Source organism: Rana temporaria, chromosome 11, assembly GCF_905171775.1.
Source record: "Rana temporaria chromosome 11, aRanTem1.1, whole genome shotgun sequence".
In the NCBI taxonomy this organism is placed as follows: Eukaryota; Metazoa; Chordata; class Amphibia; order Anura; family Ranidae; genus Rana; species Rana temporaria.
The window spans coordinates 120,852,824-120,870,520 of record NC_053499.1 but is presented as its reverse complement, the minus strand read 5'-3'; the positions used below and the strand labels follow the sequence as shown (position 1 = coordinate 120,870,520).

Below are 17,697 nucleotides of genomic sequence, written 5' to 3'. Positions count from 1 at the left end.
GACCACCACTGTCACTGATTGCTCGGCCATGCCATTTACGTCTTGCTCAGTTGATTTCCAACTTGATTGTTTTGTTGAAAAGGACATCGATCCCACCAAACACAGACTGGGGCAACTTCCACAACTAGAGCCACGTCCAATCAGGAGTTAGATATGCGCTACACACGCCGCACGTGTATCTCCACCAATCCGAGCCAGGCACACAGCCTGAACCCCGCCCTCTGATCACATGACTATATGGAGCGAGCTGAGTGACGAGACGTTGGCCAATCAGCGATGTGTACGCCCCGCTGATTGGACGGCTGAGCTGTGAGGCGGCGGGGAATACGAGCTCCGTAGTCGGTGAGGAGAGGGGGTCGCTCGGTGAGTTTCTCCTTCATTTTCGTTAAGTTATCTGCGGTCATTAGATAGAAGCCTGCGCACTGCTTTACGGCAGAGGCTTCGGAGCGACGTACGTGAGCGCAGTGCTTGTTGGGAGAGGAGTACGTCGTGACGTCAGAGAGAGGCAAATGGGAATGGTCCGTAGTCTAGTACAGTGTGTACAATGGGAGAGCGGACTGCTATTACCCCGGGACAGGCTGTGTATAGGTACCTCCTCCTATCCGTAGAAAGGACACAGTCATTCCACTCTGTAATCAGCTACTGCTGTCTAAATCCATTGATCACGTGTTTTCTTACTGGAGTCTTGGTGTGCTTTGTAAATTGCTTCCAGATCTGTGCAGTAATGTGAAGATTGGCTATACAGACGCTCTGTACTTGTGCAGGGTGACTGGTCTTGGCTCCACCCCCCCCTCCTGTAGTTTCTGCAGGTAGCCTGTAGTGGGTGGAGCCTGCTCAGCCACGCCCACAGCTCTCTGCACAGGCTACATCGTGGGTGCTCAACCTGCAGAACTACAAATCCCATGAGGCATTGCAAGCCACTGACAGTTACAAGCGAGACTCCAAAAGGCAGAGGCATGATGGGACTTGTAGTTCTGAAACAGCTTGAGGGCCACAGGTAAGGATGAGCTCTGGCGGGTTCGCACTGCCCACGTGCAGAGCCCGACAGGAAGTCAGCACTTGCGCTGCGATAATCACAGCTAGTGAGACATTGGGGTTGATTTACTAAAGGCAATCCACTTTGCACTACAAGTGCACTTGGAAGTGCAGTCGCTTTGGGGGAAGATCTGAAATGAGGGGAGGCTCTGCTAATTTTCTTATCCAATCATGTAGAAGCAAAAATGCTGTTTTTTTATTTTCCTTGCATGTCCCCTCAGATCTACAACGACTGCACTTGCAGTGCACTTGTGGTGCAAAGTGGATTTGCCTTTAGTAAATAAACCCCATTGTCCCGATGCTCGGCTTCAGAGATCAGGAAATGTCTCGCTGCCTGTGATTAGCGCAGTGCCGACTTCCTGGCGGGCTCTGCACGTGGGCTGTGCGAACACGCCGGAGCTCATCCTTAGTAAGGATGAGCTCCGGCGTGTTCGCATGGAGCGCCAGGAAGTGAGCCCGGCTCTGCGCTAATAACAGCCAGGGAGACATTTCACGATACCTGCAGCCGAGCATCGGGACAATGTCTCCCTGGCTGTGATTAGCACAGCGCCGTGCACACTTCCTGGCGGGCTCTGCGCGTGGGCTGTGCGAACACGCCGGAGCTCATCCTTGATCCTTAGCCACAGGTTGAGCACCCATGGGCTATGTACAGCACGGTGATGTCATTGCTGTTTTTACTAGGTAATATCTGGGTGAGCCAAACTGTTTGGTGTACACAAAGTGACTCTATGCCGTGGGGATATGCAATTAGCGGACCTCCAGCTGTTGCAGAACTACAATTCCCATGAGGCATAGCAAGACTCTGACAGCCACAAGCATGACACCAGAGTCAGAAGCATGATGGGACTTGTAGTTTTGCAACAGCTGGAGGTCCGCTAATTGCATATCCCTGCATGGGGTTGATTTACTAAAGGCAAATAGACTGCCCACTTTGTAAAGTTACAGTTTCTCTGCAAGAGCAGTTGCTCCAGAGCTTAGTAAATGAGGTAAAGCTTCACTTTACAAAGAATATCCAAGGAAAGTAAAAAAATAAAAAAAATGCATTTTTGCTTGCACGCGATTGGATTATTGAAGTCAGCAGAGCTTCTGCTCATTTACTTATTCCTGGAGCAACTGTTTTTACAGATTGCTCTACTTGGCTTTAGTAAATCAACCCCTGTAAAAAGTGCATCTGAAAGACCGCTGCATAAATACGGTGTGACAAAATATTATAGTGATCACCATTTTATTCTCTAGGGTCTCTGCTAAAATATATATTTAAATGTTTGGGGGTTTTAAGTGACTTTTATAGCAAAAAATACGTATTTTTAACTTTTGTAAGCAACAAAAAATAGGCTTAGGCATGAAAGGGTTAAATAGCATTTTTGGTTTGTGTTGCTCACATGCAGTGTAGTTCTGCTTTAAAGCGGAGCTCCACCCTAAAATAAAAATATACTTCACTAGCTTACTTTAAATATGATTAAACAAGTTCTGATTTTTTTTTTTTTTTTTTTTTTTACATGCCTGGAAATCCCTGTTGCTATGCAGAATTCCTAATCTGCCCTCTTCCTGGACCGCGGTCTTTCTCCTCTTCCACCTAAGCCGCACAGACTCCTGGGAAATGAGTGTCATAATTTCCCAGGAGACTGTGCGCTCCTCTGTTATCTACGTTGTCATAACAACGGGGCGGGACGTTCCTCCGACGCCCCCCGTTGTCATGACGATGGCCTAAACAACCGGCGCTCTACTGCGCACGCCACGAAGGGAAGTAAAATGTTCTGGGCTTTGGATGCCCACACATTGAATGGCAACGGCCACAGAATAACGAGCAGCAAACAAGACAAGGCGATATATTAGTATATTTAATGTTATGTTAAGTGTATTTCAAGTTAACTGACCACATTTTTTTATGACCGGGACCCCGCTTTAAGCTTTGACAATAAAAGCTGATTGGTTGCTATACACAGCTGCCCCAGATTCTGTGTGCTCCTGTCTACTCCTCATACTGTCTAAGTGTAAATAAACAATGTCCCTATTGTTTTAGTCCCGGGATGTCTCACACGGAGGATCGGCGCTATGTGGAGCTGTGTCAGGACTCGGTTCGTCTGACTGCAGAAAGTGTGGGTCTAGAGATCACCGATGAGGTTGCTGCATTACTGGCAGAGGATGTGTGTTACAGGCTGCGGGAAATCACTCAGGTACATTTAGAGCTTGTCAGACATGGCATCTTATGAATAATCCGCTACACAGCAATGGCAAGTCCTTGCTTGAGAAATATAAGAGAGAGTCTTATTTCTTATTGAGAGTACCTGTGCACATTGGAATATTGTATTATGTGTAACACTGATGTGCATGTATTTTTATGTTAATTGTTGCTATTCCCAATACATTTACTAGTTGTGCTTTAGGCCTCATGCATGCTGGATGTTATAAAAACGCCAGTAGCATTACCTGTACAAAGCTGTAGAATGAGTTTCGCAGCATTTTTTAAGCTGTTGTGTAAGACTTACATAAGCTTATGGCTCAAACGCTGAATAGCCAAGTTTTCATATATATATATTTTTTTTTTAAAGGGGTTTTTAAAGGTATTTTTTTCCTAAATAGCTTCCTTTACCTTAGTGCAGTCCTCCTTAACTTACCTCATCCTTTCATTTTTGCTTTTAAATGTTTTTATTTCTTCTGAGAAAACCTCACTTCAGACTCTTCTGTCTGTAACTACACACAGTAATGCAAGGCTTTCTCCCTGGTGTGGAGTGTCGTGCTCACCCCCTCCCTTGGACTACAAGAGAGTCAGGACGCTCTCTATGTTGCAGATAGAGAAAGGAGCTGTGTGTTAGTGGGCGTCCTGACTCTCCTGTAGTCCAAGGGAGGGGGCGAGCATGACACTCCACACCAGGGAGAAAGCCTTGCATTACTGTGTGGAGTTACAGACAGAAGAACAGGAAGTGAGTTTTTTTTCAGAAGAAATAAGGTCATTTAAAATCAAAATGGAAGGATGAGGTAAGTGAAGGAGGACTGCACTATGGTAAAGGAAGCTATTTGGGAAAAAAATGTACCTTTACAACCCCTTTAACCACTTGCTTACTGGGCACATATACCCCCCTCCTGCCCAGGTGAAATTTCCGCTTCCGGCACTGCATCACTTTAACTGACAATTGCGCGGTCGTGCGACGTGGCTCCCAAACAAAATTGACATCCTTTTTTTCCCCCCACAAGTAGAGCTTTCTTTTGGTGGTATTTGATCACCTCTGCGGTTTTTATTTTTTGCGCTATAAACAAAAAAAGAGCGACAATTTTGAAAAAAAATTCAATATTTTTTACTTGTTGCTATAATAAATATCCCAATTTTTTTTTACATTTTTTTTTTTTTTTTCTCAGTTTAGGCCGATACGTATTCTTCTACATATTGTTGGTGAAAAAAAATAAAAAAATCACAATAAGCGACTGTGTACCCTGTATAGTGTTTCTAACTGACTGGGGGAGGGACTATGTACAAGGGACACAGATCGGTCTCCTCTCTCCCTGACAGGACATGGATCTGTGTGTTTACACACACAGATGCACGACCTTGTCTCTGTAACCGCAGATCGCGGGAGCCTGGCGGACATCGCGGCCGCCAGGCACGCGAATCTGCACCTCAGTGATGCGGCGGCGCTCGCGCACCCCCCAGTGGCTGGAGGCCGTATATAGATGGCCTCCCAGAAATTAAAATCCAGACTGCGGCCGTATAAAGTCGTACGGACGTCAAAAAGTGGTTAAAGCGTATCTCCGCCGGAATTTTTTTTTTTAAAAGCCAGCAGCTACAAATACTGTAGCTGCTGACTTTTAATGTTAGGGGACTCGCGCAGCGCCACCCTCACTGGTTCCCGTTGTATTCTGGGAGCCGAGTGTTTCCCAGAACACAACGGGCGGGGGCGGGAAGTGACGTACTATCCGCAGAGAGGACTCCCGGAAGTGGGTGAAAATACCTGGAAGGTGTCAAATGTGACACCGGACGGGGGGGGGGGGAGATTTCCGATGAGCGGAAGTTCCACTATAGGGTGGAGCTCCGCTTTAAGCTTCTATCAGAGTTAGTGGGCTTTTTTTTTTGCTGGAGCCAGTAAACTCCCCAGCATGTTATCCTATGTGTCCACGACACCATCTGCCTGGAGTTTGCATGTTCTCCCTGTGCCTGCGTGGGTTTCCTCCGGGAACTCCGGTTTCCTCCCACACTCCAAAGACATGCTGGTAGGTAAATTGGATCTTGTCCAAATTGGCCCAGTATATATATGTATATCTGTGTGTATGACTGTGTGTCCCAAGCCTGTCACGATCCTACGGGGTAAAATGACCGCACCAGCCAAGCAGACACTGGCTGGAAAAAAGCGCCCAGAGGCGATTCAGTTCGCATGAGTAGCGCTATACAAGTCATTCATCTTTGACATCTTTGACACACATAGGCTGTCATCATCATTTTTTTGGCAGGGGTGTTTTCTGCCTGGGGGAAAAAAAAAGGTTTTAAGAGGAGGTTTTTAGCTGTAAAAACGCTCCAACTCTGAAAGAAAGCTTAAAACCGCGGCTATTCTGCGTTTTTTAGATTTGGTAAAAAAAAAAAAAACACTGCAAAACTCAGTGTACAGCTTTCTACAGCTAACGCTACTGCCATTTTTATTATGTCCAGTGTGCATGAGGCCTTAAAGTAGAGTTCCACCCTAACAATTAAAAATACATAAAAATCCTGCAAAAAAAAATGAAAATAATAAAAAACATTTTTTTGTTACTTACCAGAAATGCCGGTTGCTATGCGGATGTTCCTAATCTGCCTCTTCCTAGTCTGCGGCAGGTCTTCTTCCTTGTCCTCCTCCCGGTGTCTTCTGGTGAATGGGGCGCACTGCCTTCTGGGAATTGTGTGTATCCCAGAAAGCAGCCGCCCATTCACAAATCGCCGCCAGACTCGCGCATGCGCAGTAGGAAACAGGCAGTAAAGCTGCCGGGCTCCACTGCCTGTTTACATTAGTGAGGATGGCGGTGCCGGGACCTGCCAGGATTGAGGTATTGGCCTCGGGGGGGGGTGACATCTCGGGTGCCTTATTAAAAGTCAGCAGCTACAGTGTTTGTAGCTGCTGACTTTTAAAATAAGAAATAAAAAATTGCGGGTGGAACCCCGCTTTCAATCCCACTAGTTCTAAAAAAAAATTGCAGCCAGCAAATGCCCCAGCCAAAAACCACTGATAACAGCGTATGTGTGCAAGAACACGTAGGATAACATGCCGGGGAGTTTACTGGCTGCAGAAAAAAACGCCTGAAGCCAAATTCCACAGCTGTAAAAACATCCAATGTGCATGAGGCCCCAATAATCAGTCCCCCAGTTGTAGAAATGTCTTTATTGCACTTTTGTACATAATGTTCTCACTTTTTGTCTCTCAGTTTAGTGCTCAGTCGCTCAGGCACTCTAGGCGTAGAAGACTGACTGTAGAGGACTTTAACCGGGCTCTTCGCTGGAGCAATGTTGAGGTATGTTATTGTTAACTATGACTTTCTTAGTAAAGACTCCTTCATACTCTTGATACAGGTCTGCCAGTGAGCTTAACTGTGCCTCATATCTCAATTCCTGCCCGCCTGCAGTCCTTTATTATAAGACGTGTTCCTGCCAATTATGTGCCCCTGAACAAGTTTTTGATGAGCTTCAGGTTGCTGTACGGTGGTGCCAGTAGCTTATTGTAGAGTATTTACCTCTGACAACAAGCTCAAAATAAAGTGTTTTCCCCAAATGTCCTTGAATTCTTATCTATCACTACCACTTAAACTTATTACCTAAACACCTCAAATTAACACATACAGTGGAACCTTGGATTACGAGCATAATCCGTTCCAGGAGAATGCTTGTAATACAAAGTGCTCGTATATCAAAGCGAGTTTCCCCATAGAAGTCAATGGAAACGAAGATAATTCGTTCCACATTGACTTCTATTGCATACAATGCCACATGTGGCCAGAGGTGTGGGGGGGGGCGCAGGATAGACTCAGAAATATTTAGATGCACTCGGAAACGGAGCGTTTCCAAGTATTTACGAACGGCTCAGTGTCACTGCCACCCCCGCACCTTCGGCCAAATGCGAAGCTGCACACCGCTAATGCTTGAATCCTGCTGGTTTTGCAAGACAACACTCCCGAAGCGAGTCAGAATTTTTAAAATATAATTGCTTGAATTCCGAAACGCTCGCTTGGTAAGATTTAAAAACAACTTTACCCTATTTAAATGGATGGAAACCCTAAATGAATGTCATTTAGCTTGTTATGAGCAATTTCTGTTTTTTAGATAAAATGCTAATTTTCCCTTTTAACATTATCTGTTGAATCTCAGAGTTGCTGATCTCTAGCAGCCTCTTTGCAGCCACTTCATGTTTGCGTCCATGTACGTCAGCAATGGCTGCATTTCACAGGGTGGGTTTCATGGTGGCGACAACAGTGGGCAATGCTTGTGTAATGTAACAGCCAATTGTAGTCTCTATCTTTGGCCAGTGTGACAGCACAGAAACTCAGTTGGGAGACGGGGAGAGAGCTTTGGTCACCCACACAGGAAGTACCTGAAAAGGGGCCTTCATGGCAGGATCACCAAGTGTAATTTTCATGAAAGCTGAAGGTTTAAAATATTGAAAATACCATTATTAAAGACATCACTATTTTAAACCTTTAATGCATTTTTAATTATCGGATTTACACATCATTTAACTGTTACCCTAACATATCCACCATTGGATGCTTCATCACCTTGTATTTCAGTCTGAGCTGGGCTCCTACAGTGGCAGCACTGGCAGTAGTACCACACCATGCCTAGGCTGCAACAGTATTGCCCTGCCCAGGCCCCCTCAGACACACACCATGTCCAGGAGCTCTGTCCCCTATCCCCAAGACATGGGGAAAGTATCCTTGCTTCCCACAGACTACAGTTTTTGATTACCTTACTTTGGAAAGTGTAGTTCAAACACTACTACTTGCAGTTCGCTGCTTACAGCTAGTTTGCCTAAGATGCACTTAAAACACTGTGGCCCGGATTCAGAGACGAGTTACGACGGCGTATCTCCGGATAAGCCGTCGTAACTCTGAGTGTGCAGGGTCGTATCTATGCGCCTGAAATCAGTTACGCATAGATTTCCCTAAGATCCGACCGGCGTAAGTCTCTTACACCGTCGTATCTTAGGCTGCATATTTACGCTGGCCGCTATGTGGCGCTTCCGTAGATTTACGCGAGGAATATGCAAATTGGGTAGATCCGCCGATTCAGAAACGTACGTCCGGCGTATTTTTTTACGTCGTTTTCGTAAGGCTTTTTCCGGCGTAAAGTTACCCCTCATAAAGCAGGGGTAAGTCATGTTGGGTATGGACGTCGGAAACACACGAACAGCGTTTGTTTTTTACGCCGTTTATGCAAGTTGTTTGCGAATAGGGCTGTACGTAAGTTACGTTCACGTCGAAAGCATTGACAGTTTGCGGCGTAATTTGGAGCATGCACACTTGGAAACGTTCACGGCCGGCGCATGCGCCCTTCGTAAAAAAACGTCAAATACGTGGGGTCACAAGTAATTTAAGTATAACACGCCCACATCATCCACATTTGAATTAGGCGGGCTTACGCCGACACATTTACACTACGCCGCCGTAACTTAGGGCGCAAGTTCTTTCTGAATACAGAACTTGCGCCCTAAGTTACGGCGACGTAATGTATCTGAGATACGTTACGCCCGCCGATAGATACGCAATTGTATCTGAATCCGGGCCTGTATGTGTACAAAACATTCAACCTTAAAACATACACTATATTACCAAATGTATTGGGACGCCTGCCTTTCCATCACATGAACTTTAATGGTATCCCAGTGTTAGTCTGTAGGGTTCAATATCGAGTTGGCCCACCCTTTGTTGCTATTAACAGTTTCAACTTTTCTGGGAAGACTGTCCACAAGTTTTAGTGAGTGTGTCTATGGGAATGTTTGACCATTTTTCCGGAAGCGCATTTGTGAGGTCAGGCACTGATGTTGGAATGAGAAGGCCTGGCTCGCAGTCTCCACTACCCATAGACACACTCCTAAACTTTGTGGACAGCCTTCCCAGAAGAGTTGAAGCTGTTATTGCTGCAGTGGGTGGGCCAACCTGTGCTGTACAGCCCCAAAAAAGATATATTGAGGAAAAAATGTGAATACAATAAATCCGATGACTTCAACGCCACATATAAATCATAGTTCATATAAATAGTGCAGGGAATAAACAAAAGTTATTTTGCAATCATAAAGACCTGAAAATGTTTCAGATAGAAAGGGGAGTTTTTTCCTCTTGTGGGACTTTAAAGGGAAGTTACTCTGGTAGTAAATGAGTATCAAAGTAGAAGGAAGGGTATTTATTTATCGAAAAAGGGGTAATAGACGGATGAGATCTACATTACATTAGACAAAACATATGACATGGAAGGATGCAGAAAATATTTCAGTCCCCTCTGAGTTACGTAAATTTGTTGCATGTACTGTCAATCTTGCTAGACATTTTACAGCCAGGTCACCATAATTGGTTCAGTGTCAGTTAGGAAGCATTGTATTGAGAACGGCCAAACTTGATAATAACTTAGAAGAAAAAAGCTGAATACTTTTAGGCTGGGTTCACACTGGAAGGACGCGACAGTCATACAACTTTCATCCTACTTTGCTCTGCGACATCAGTCTTACATTGGTCCTACATCCATCCGACTTTCATGAACGGGATACTACTTTGCTCCGACTTTGTGATAGTCTGACTTGTTTATTGACCAATCAAAACAATCCCAGGGTGAGATAAATTCCTTTTCCTGCTGCTGTAATCACATGTCGGATGCCACAAGTCGGATGGTAAGGACAAGGATCCTACTTAGATCCGATTTCAATGATATTCAATGGGCTGAAGTAGGATCAATATCGGACCAAAGTAGTGCAGGAACTTTTTTCAAAGTCGGATCGACTTGTGTCGGACCAATTAACCACTTAAGCCCGGGACCAAAATGCAGCTAAAGGCCCAGGCCAGGTTTTGCGATTCGGCACTGTGTCGCTTTAACAGACAATTGTGCGACGTGGCTCCCATACAAAATTGCCGTCCTTTTTTTTTCCCACAAATAGAGCTTTCTTTAGGTGGTATTTGATCACCTCTGCGGTTTTTATTTTTTGCGCTATAAACAAAAATAGAGCGACAGTTTTGAAAAAAATTCAATATTTTTTACTTTTTTCTATAATAAATATCCCCCAAAAATATATAAAAAAAACATTTTTTTTCCTCAGTTTAGGCCGATACGTATTTTTCTACATATTTTTGGTAAAAAAAAATCGCAATAAGCGTTTATCGGTTGGTTTGCGCAAAATGTATAGCGTTTACAAAATAGGGGATAGTTTTATTGCATATATATATTTTTTTTTTTTACTACTGTCGGCAATCAGCGATTTTTTTCGTGACTGCGACATTATGGCGGACACTTCGGACAATTTTGACACATTTTTGGGACCATTGTCATTTTCACAGCAAAAAATGCATTTAAATTGCATTCTTTATTGTGAAACTGACAGTTGCAGTTTGGGAGTTAACCACAGGGGGCGCTGAAGGAGTTATGTTTCACCTAGTGTGTGTTTACAACTGTGGGGGGGGGGGGGGTGTGGCTGTAGGAATGACGTCATCGATTGTGTCTCCCTATAAAAGGGATGACACATTCGATGCAGCCGCCACAGTGAAGCACGGGGAAGCCGTGTTTACATAGGGCTCTCCCCGTTCTTCAGCTCCGGGGACTGATCCCGAGGGGGTGGCTAGAAACGAATAGCCGCCCCCTCATCCCGGATTGCTCCCAGACGATTTCCGACCGCCGCATGTATACCGGGGGGGGGGGGGTCCCGATCGGACCCCCGACCCGCGGAAAGGCAGGGACGTACGGGTACGCCCATCTGCCTGTACGTGCCATTCTGTGGACGTATATGTACATGCGGCGGTCGTTAAGTGGTTAAGACGGCTCATAGGGAAACATTGATTTTCATGCGACATGAGCTCCTAATGTCGGAGCATTTGTTGTACCAGTGTGAACCCGGCCTGAGTTAAACTTTAATATTTCTTTCAGCCTGTGTATGGCCATGGATCACCTGATCCAGTTTCATTTCGAAGTGTCAGAGATGGTGATTGTCATTGTGCAGAGGACCGAGATATCAATCTAGTGGAACTGGCCTTGGCCACAAACATTCCCAAAGGGACGGCTGAGACTGCGGTGAGGGGTATGACATTTTTATTTATTGAGTTACTAAGAGGTGAATTATTTATGTTACTTATTATTTATTGGGCTAATCTCCCCCCCCCCTTTTTTTTTCAGTCCATGTCTCTTACCTGGATGGTAAAGGAAACCTGGAGCCTCAGGGTACAGGTAAGTCTTTTTATGTATTGCCCTGCACATGCTTTCTATATTTCTGGATGCTAATTTATATTTCCTCCCTCCAGTTCCAGCTGCAGTCTCTTTACTGACAGATGACCTACTAAAATATTACCAGCGTGTGACAAGAGCAGTGCTGGGGGATGATTTACATCTCATGAAGGTGAGAAAAACAAATCTATCATTGGCTGCTTTTACTGAAGGAACTGTTTACAATCCTCAGAAGCTCACTCTAAAATTTACACAGAACTGATTGAATCCAAGCAGTGACTTATCCCACTTACTCCCTGCACTTTTTGGATGGCTTCTGTATGTAGAAAGAAACAGTCCAAAGCCATTATAGTTTCTCTGTAAAGCCTCATACACACGATCAGATTTTCTGAGGGGAATTGTGTGATGACACAGGCTGTTGTGGGAAAATCCGACACCAAGTTAGAGAAACTCATAACCAAGTACAAATATACTACAGATCCAGAATGGAAAGAAGCATTGTCAATTTATTTACACAGCAGTATTTTTACTTTCAATACGTTTTCATAAAAAAAAATTACAAAATACAAAGCATAACCCATGTTGGTGTGTGGATAAATATAATGCGTCTATAATTTTCTCAAATAGTAACCATCAAGTGTCAGGAGTCAAGAACAGACAGCAGTATTTTCAGCATGCATATTAAACATCCATACTCTTCTCTACATGACTTGGATCCTTCCAGTCCAGGTTCACAGACTTTTGCCTCATGCACACGACTGTTTTTTCAGACGGGAAAACTGCTATGAGAGCTTTTCTACGGGGGTATTCCAGCCGTGTGTATGCTCCATCGCAGTTTTTCTGACTGGAAAACCACCGGACAAAAAGAGAGCAGGATCTCTTTTTTTTTTTTTTTTCATCCTGCCGGGGGAACCGTCTGTATGGTTTTCCAACGGGCAAAAAAAGCACATGCTCAGAATCGAGTATGAGACGGGAGTGCTCTTTCTGGTAAAACTAGCGTTCATAATGGAGATATCACATTCGTCACGCTGCAAATTATTGCATTGCATTATTGCATTGTTTAATGCAGCGCATGAAAAGCGCGAATCGTCTCTCACCAAACTTTTACTAACACGAGGATCAGCAAAAGCAGCCCAAAGGGTGGCGCCGTTGGAATAGAACTTCCCCTTTTATAGTGCCGTTGTACGTCACCGCACTTTGGACAGGCAGACTTTTGTCTGAGCATGTGTATGCAAGGCAGGCTGAGTGGAATTCTGTAGGGAAAATTGTCAGTTTTTTATCCGTCGGAAAAAACGTGTGTACTAGGCATTACTTTATCAAGTGTTGGATAATCTCGAATATATATAACATTTTGTAAGCCTCTTAGGTATACTGATAGATGATAGATCACCCAGAATATATTTATTCTAAAACACTATTCTGCTTCCTGTACATTTTTATGCTAGAAAGTTAATTGAAATTTAGTGCACCACCCCCACATTAGGGAAATGGATTCAATTGATAAATTAAATCTTCAGTCTGCATCTCTTTTTGCAACCCCCCCTAATACTCACCTGAGCTCAATCTAGTGATGTGCACGAGAGCAGCTGCTGTCCCAACTCTCTGCCTCCTCATTGGTTTAGGGACAGCAGCGGGACGAGGGGGCAGGGCCGTGCCCTGTTCTGTGTGTCTTATGGCCACACGGAGTGGGGCTCGGGAGGGAGCATGCATGGGTGCCCCCATAGAAAGCAGCTTGCTATGCGGGCCCTCAGAGAAGAGGAGAAGCCAGGAGCACTGGCGGACGACCTGACAAGAGGAGGATCAGGGTTTCTCTGTGCAAAACCACTGCACAGAGCAGGCAACTATGACATGTTTGTTACTTAAAAACATTATTAAACCTTTAGACCCCTTTGACACTGGAGCATTTTTACAGCATTTTAGCGTTTAAAAATAGCGTTCTTAAACCGCTCATAAAACGCTCTCAATGAACCCTTTCACACTGAGGCGTTGCGCTGGCGGGGCGTTGAGAAAAGTCCTGCAAGCAGCATCTTTGGAGCAGCTTTTGGGCGCTGAAAAAAAACGCTCAAACGCCCCTCTTCATTGAAATAAATTGAAAGAGCTGTAAAACCGCCTGAATAGCACCTATAATCCACTCTGAGCTGTACAAAAGTTACATGATCCCCCAAAAATGTAAACATGCAAGCAAAAAAAAGAGCATCTACAACAGCAGGACTGAAATTGTCCATGCTGGAAAAAGGCTGTTAAAACGCCTGCAGTGTTGCGTTAATTTTACCGCTAGCGCCCTAGGAGGTGGTCTATTTATTTATTTCCTTTTTTTGTTGGTAGAGCTAGATGGATTTGTCTGTCCTGTGCTCCTTTTTTTTTATGCATTTTGATTGCATTGGAATTTGCCCTAAACCAGACTGTTAACAAATATGCAGGCATTTCTGTTGTGTATTTTTGCTACTCCTAATGTATTCTATTTTTGTGCTTCATTACTATCCAGGTGGCTCTTCAGGATTTACAGACTAACCCAAAGATTGCAGCCCTGTTGCCCTATTTTGTATATGTTGTGAGTGGGGTAAGTGTATTGCAATTCACATTTGTGTGTCAGTAAATGGAGGGCTGGGCAAAATAATATATATTAATATCCAGGACCTATATAAGATGTATAAACACCTTGTTTCCCTCTAAAAAGCATCAATTTAGATGCCGTCATAGAGGTCCTGAACTGTGTACTGCATCACAGAAGGTACATCTTCAGTTCCTTGAAAGATGAGGGTCGATTAATATTTTACATTTTGCTTTTGTGGAAACTCCTATAACGATCATTCAAAATTTAGATCTGATGATTGGAGAGGTGTGACTCACATTTGCAGTGGCATTTGGAAATATGATTGTTACTTCAAATTCCAATTTTTCAAATTACTTCAATTTTTTATTTTATTTTTTTGCTTTTGGTATAAAGATTTTACATAAATAAAGGGGATCATTGTAAGTATCCCTGCCAGTGATAAATGGCTTGTATCGTCCCTCTAACTGCTACATCTGCAAGAGAACTCGTTCTTTTGAAAAACAGACTTATTGGCCAGATCACCAGGTGAAAATAAGTGGAAGCCTAAAAAAGAAAACAAATGCAGACACAGCTGTTAATGTAGAGCTAAGTAAGCAGGGGTGAAGCCTCATAGGAAAATACTTTTAGCCCAGGTTCACACTGAGCTGCGGGAAATGAAGCCCCTGAACTCGCACGATTTCACTCCCGCATGTCAGTCCTGATTTCAGCTGTGATTTCAGAGACATCGGTTTCTGCACATATGTCAATGTAAATCGCAGCCTGAAATCGCATAAAGTAGTACAGAAACTTTTTGAAATCAGTGCAGCGCCGCAGATGCGGCGTCGTACCAATTAGGACGGTGCCATTGAAGCGCAATCGCATGTCAAAATGCTCCAGTGTGAACCAGCGTTAGGCCTGGTTCACACCTATGCAGGTTGCAGTTTGCATGTTCCAGGTGCATTTTGTGTTTTTTCAATACACATTTTTGATTCATTGAAGTCTATGGAACCAAAAACCAGAGCAAAGTCCCTGGCTCTTTCCATAAAATGCACAGATGTGAACCTGACCCATCGGAAACCATGTTAAATGGACTGTAGTGGTCCTCTGCAAAACTGAAAACGCTCTAAAAAATGCATAAGTGTGACCCAGGCATTAAACCTAGTAACCAAGGGCCAGATCCACAGCCAGCCGCCGTAACTTAAATATTCCCATTTAAGTTACACTGCCGCAAAATTTCTACCTAAGTGCCCGATCCACAAAGCACTTACCTAGAAATTTTCGGCTGTGTAACTTAAATCCGGCCGGCGCAAGGCGTTCCTATTCAAATTGGGCGAGTCGCATTTAAATTGGGCGCGTTCCCGCGCCGGACGTACTGCGCATGCTCACGACGTCATTTTCCCGACGTGCTTTGCGCGGTTTTACGTTGCGCTGGGTTTTGAGAATCGCAACGGGCGTAAAAAAAAAAAAATACGAGTTGCGGCGGGAAAAAAAAAATATGAAAAAAAAAAAGACGGCGACGCGGGATAGAAGGGTCTACTTTTACAAGGTGTAAACAGTTTAGGCCTTGTAAAAGCAGCCTTAATTTTGCGTTTGCAAACTAATACTTACGGAGAAAAAAACGAAGCGTAAAAGCTTTGTGGATCTCCGTAAGTGCTAATTTGCATATCCGAAGCGGCATTTCGACGAGAAATGCCCCCAGCGGCAGCCGCGGTACTGCATCCTAAGATCCGACAGTGTAAGTCCCTTACACATGTCGGATCTTCCCTATCTATTGGAAACTGATTCTGTGGATCAGTTCCAAAGATAGAAACAGGGATACGACGGCGTATCCCTTTTGTGGATCTGGCCCCAAGTTCTTGCTTTCAAGGTAAGGAGATTGTGACGAATACAAGGTAGCACAGAAAAATATATATTTGTAATTCCCTAAAAATACCTCCTTATTGTTTTTATTGATATCCAACCTTGTACTTCATATACATAATTTTTTTTTTTTTTTAGGTTAAGTCTGTCAGTCATGATCTTGAGCAGCTGAGTCGCCTGTTGCAGTTGGTGAGAGCTCTCCTATGGAACCCTTATCTTTATTTGGGTAGCTATGGATACAGTCTCATGCAGAGTGTTTTGTATTGTGTGACTGAGCCCCTAGCGGCCTCCATAAACCCACTTAATGACCACTGGACTTTGCGGGACTATGGTGCAGGATTGCTGAGTTGTATTTGGTAAGCCTGCTAATACCTATATATACATAGCTATCCTTTTATTTACAGTTATTTATGCCATGTGTTGCTGAAAACATTTAACCACTTTGCCCCCACGCTATAGCCAAAAGACGGCTACAACGCGGGCTTCCAGTGCCAGGAGGGCGTCAATAGACGACCTCCCGTGATTGCGCACCCTTTGCGGTGCGCTCTGTGATTGAGTCCTCTGGACTTGGCTGGTAACGAAACAGGGTAAAGGGCCAATCGCAGCGGGTCTTTACCTTGTGGTCAGCTGTCAGCCAATGATAACTGATCACGTAAGTTAAACAGAATCCAATTATCTGGGGGGGGGGGGGTTTTCTCCCACGATCAGGGTGAGGAGAAAAGAAGAAAGCTGGTAACCGGCTTCTGTTACAGGGACATCGGTCCCAATCTGTGCCCACCAGTGCTGCTAATCAGTGCCTCCTCATCAGTGGCACCTCATCAGCGAACATCAGTAAAGGGGGGAAAAAAATTGCGGTTTGCAAAATTTTATAACAAACTATGAAGAATGTTTTGTTTTTCAAAATTTCAGTTTTTTTTTTCTTAGCAAAAAATAAAAAACACAGTTATGAATAAATACCACAAAAAAACTTTTGGTGGTATTATTATTATTCACAACTGTTTTTTTTTTCTAAGGAAACAAAAAAAAGACAAAATTTGTGTGAAAAAAAAAATATAATTTTCTTTTAGGATACAATGTTGCATAACTTTGCAATTGTTATTCAAAGTGCGACAGTGCTGAAAATTGGCCTGGGCAGGAAGGGGACTTAAGCAGGGGTTGACAAATTTGCTTGGAATCTAGGAGCCAGGTAAAAAAGTTAGGAGCCAGAAAACGCGCCCCGTCCCGACGAGCTTGCGCGCATAAGCGAACACATACGTGAGCAGCGCCCGCATATGTAAACGGTGTTCAAACCACACATGTGAGGTATCGCCGCGATTGGTAGAGCGAGAGCAATAATTCTAGCCCTAGACCTCCTCTGTAACTCAAAACATGCAACCTGTAGATTTTTTTTAAACGTCGCCTATGAAGATTTTAAATGGTAAAAGTTTGTCGGCATTCCACGAGCGGACGCAATTTTGAAGCGTGACATGTTGGGTATACATTTACTCGGCGTAACATTATCTTTCATAATATAAAAAAAAAAAACGGGGATAACTTTACTGTTCTCTTATTTTTTAATTAAAAAAAGTGTAATTTTTTCACAAAAGTGCTTTTGTAAGACCGCTGCGCAAATACGGCGTGACAGAAAGTATTGCAACGATCGCCATTTTATTCTCTAGGGTGTTAGGATAAAAAATATATATAATGTTTGGGGGTTCTAATTAGAGGGAAGAAGATGGCAGTGAAAAACAACATTAGAATTGCTGTTTAACTTGTAATGCGTAACTTGTAATACCAACGGCCACCACCAGATGGCGCCAGCTCACATCTGGTGGTAATAACTTGTAATACCAACGGCTCACCACCAGATGGCCCCAGCTCACAAAAAAAAAAATTTTTTTTTTTTTTTGCCCCCCTT

The 17,697-nt window shown here is 43.9% G+C and overlaps 1 protein-coding gene across 2 annotated transcripts in view; it reads left to right on the top strand.

Moving 5' to 3' along the window:
- Nucleotides 1-251: 251 nt before the first annotated feature.
- The window catches only part of TAF6L (TATA-box binding protein associated factor 6 like), a 34,304-nt gene continuing 16,858 nt past the window's right edge, over nucleotides 252-17,697 (top strand). Inside the window, exons 1-8 of one of the 2 annotated variants that reach the window (XM_040328984.1) lie at nucleotides 252-363; nucleotides 3,059-3,212; nucleotides 6,421-6,507; nucleotides 11,114-11,264; nucleotides 11,360-11,410; nucleotides 11,485-11,579; nucleotides 13,893-13,967; nucleotides 15,939-16,156. In XM_040328984.1, coding sequence (XP_040184918.1) covers nucleotides 3,066-3,212; nucleotides 6,421-6,507; nucleotides 11,114-11,264; nucleotides 11,360-11,410; nucleotides 11,485-11,579; nucleotides 13,893-13,967; nucleotides 15,939-16,156 — 824 coding nt within the window. In that variant the 5' untranslated portion in view covers nucleotides 252-363; nucleotides 3,059-3,065. Of the gene's footprint in view, nucleotides 364-424; nucleotides 589-3,058; nucleotides 3,213-6,420; nucleotides 6,508-11,113; nucleotides 11,265-11,359; nucleotides 11,411-11,484; nucleotides 11,580-13,892; nucleotides 13,968-15,938; nucleotides 16,157-17,697 lie in introns of those variants that run through there. The other variant, XM_040328983.1, reaches the window with a different exon arrangement.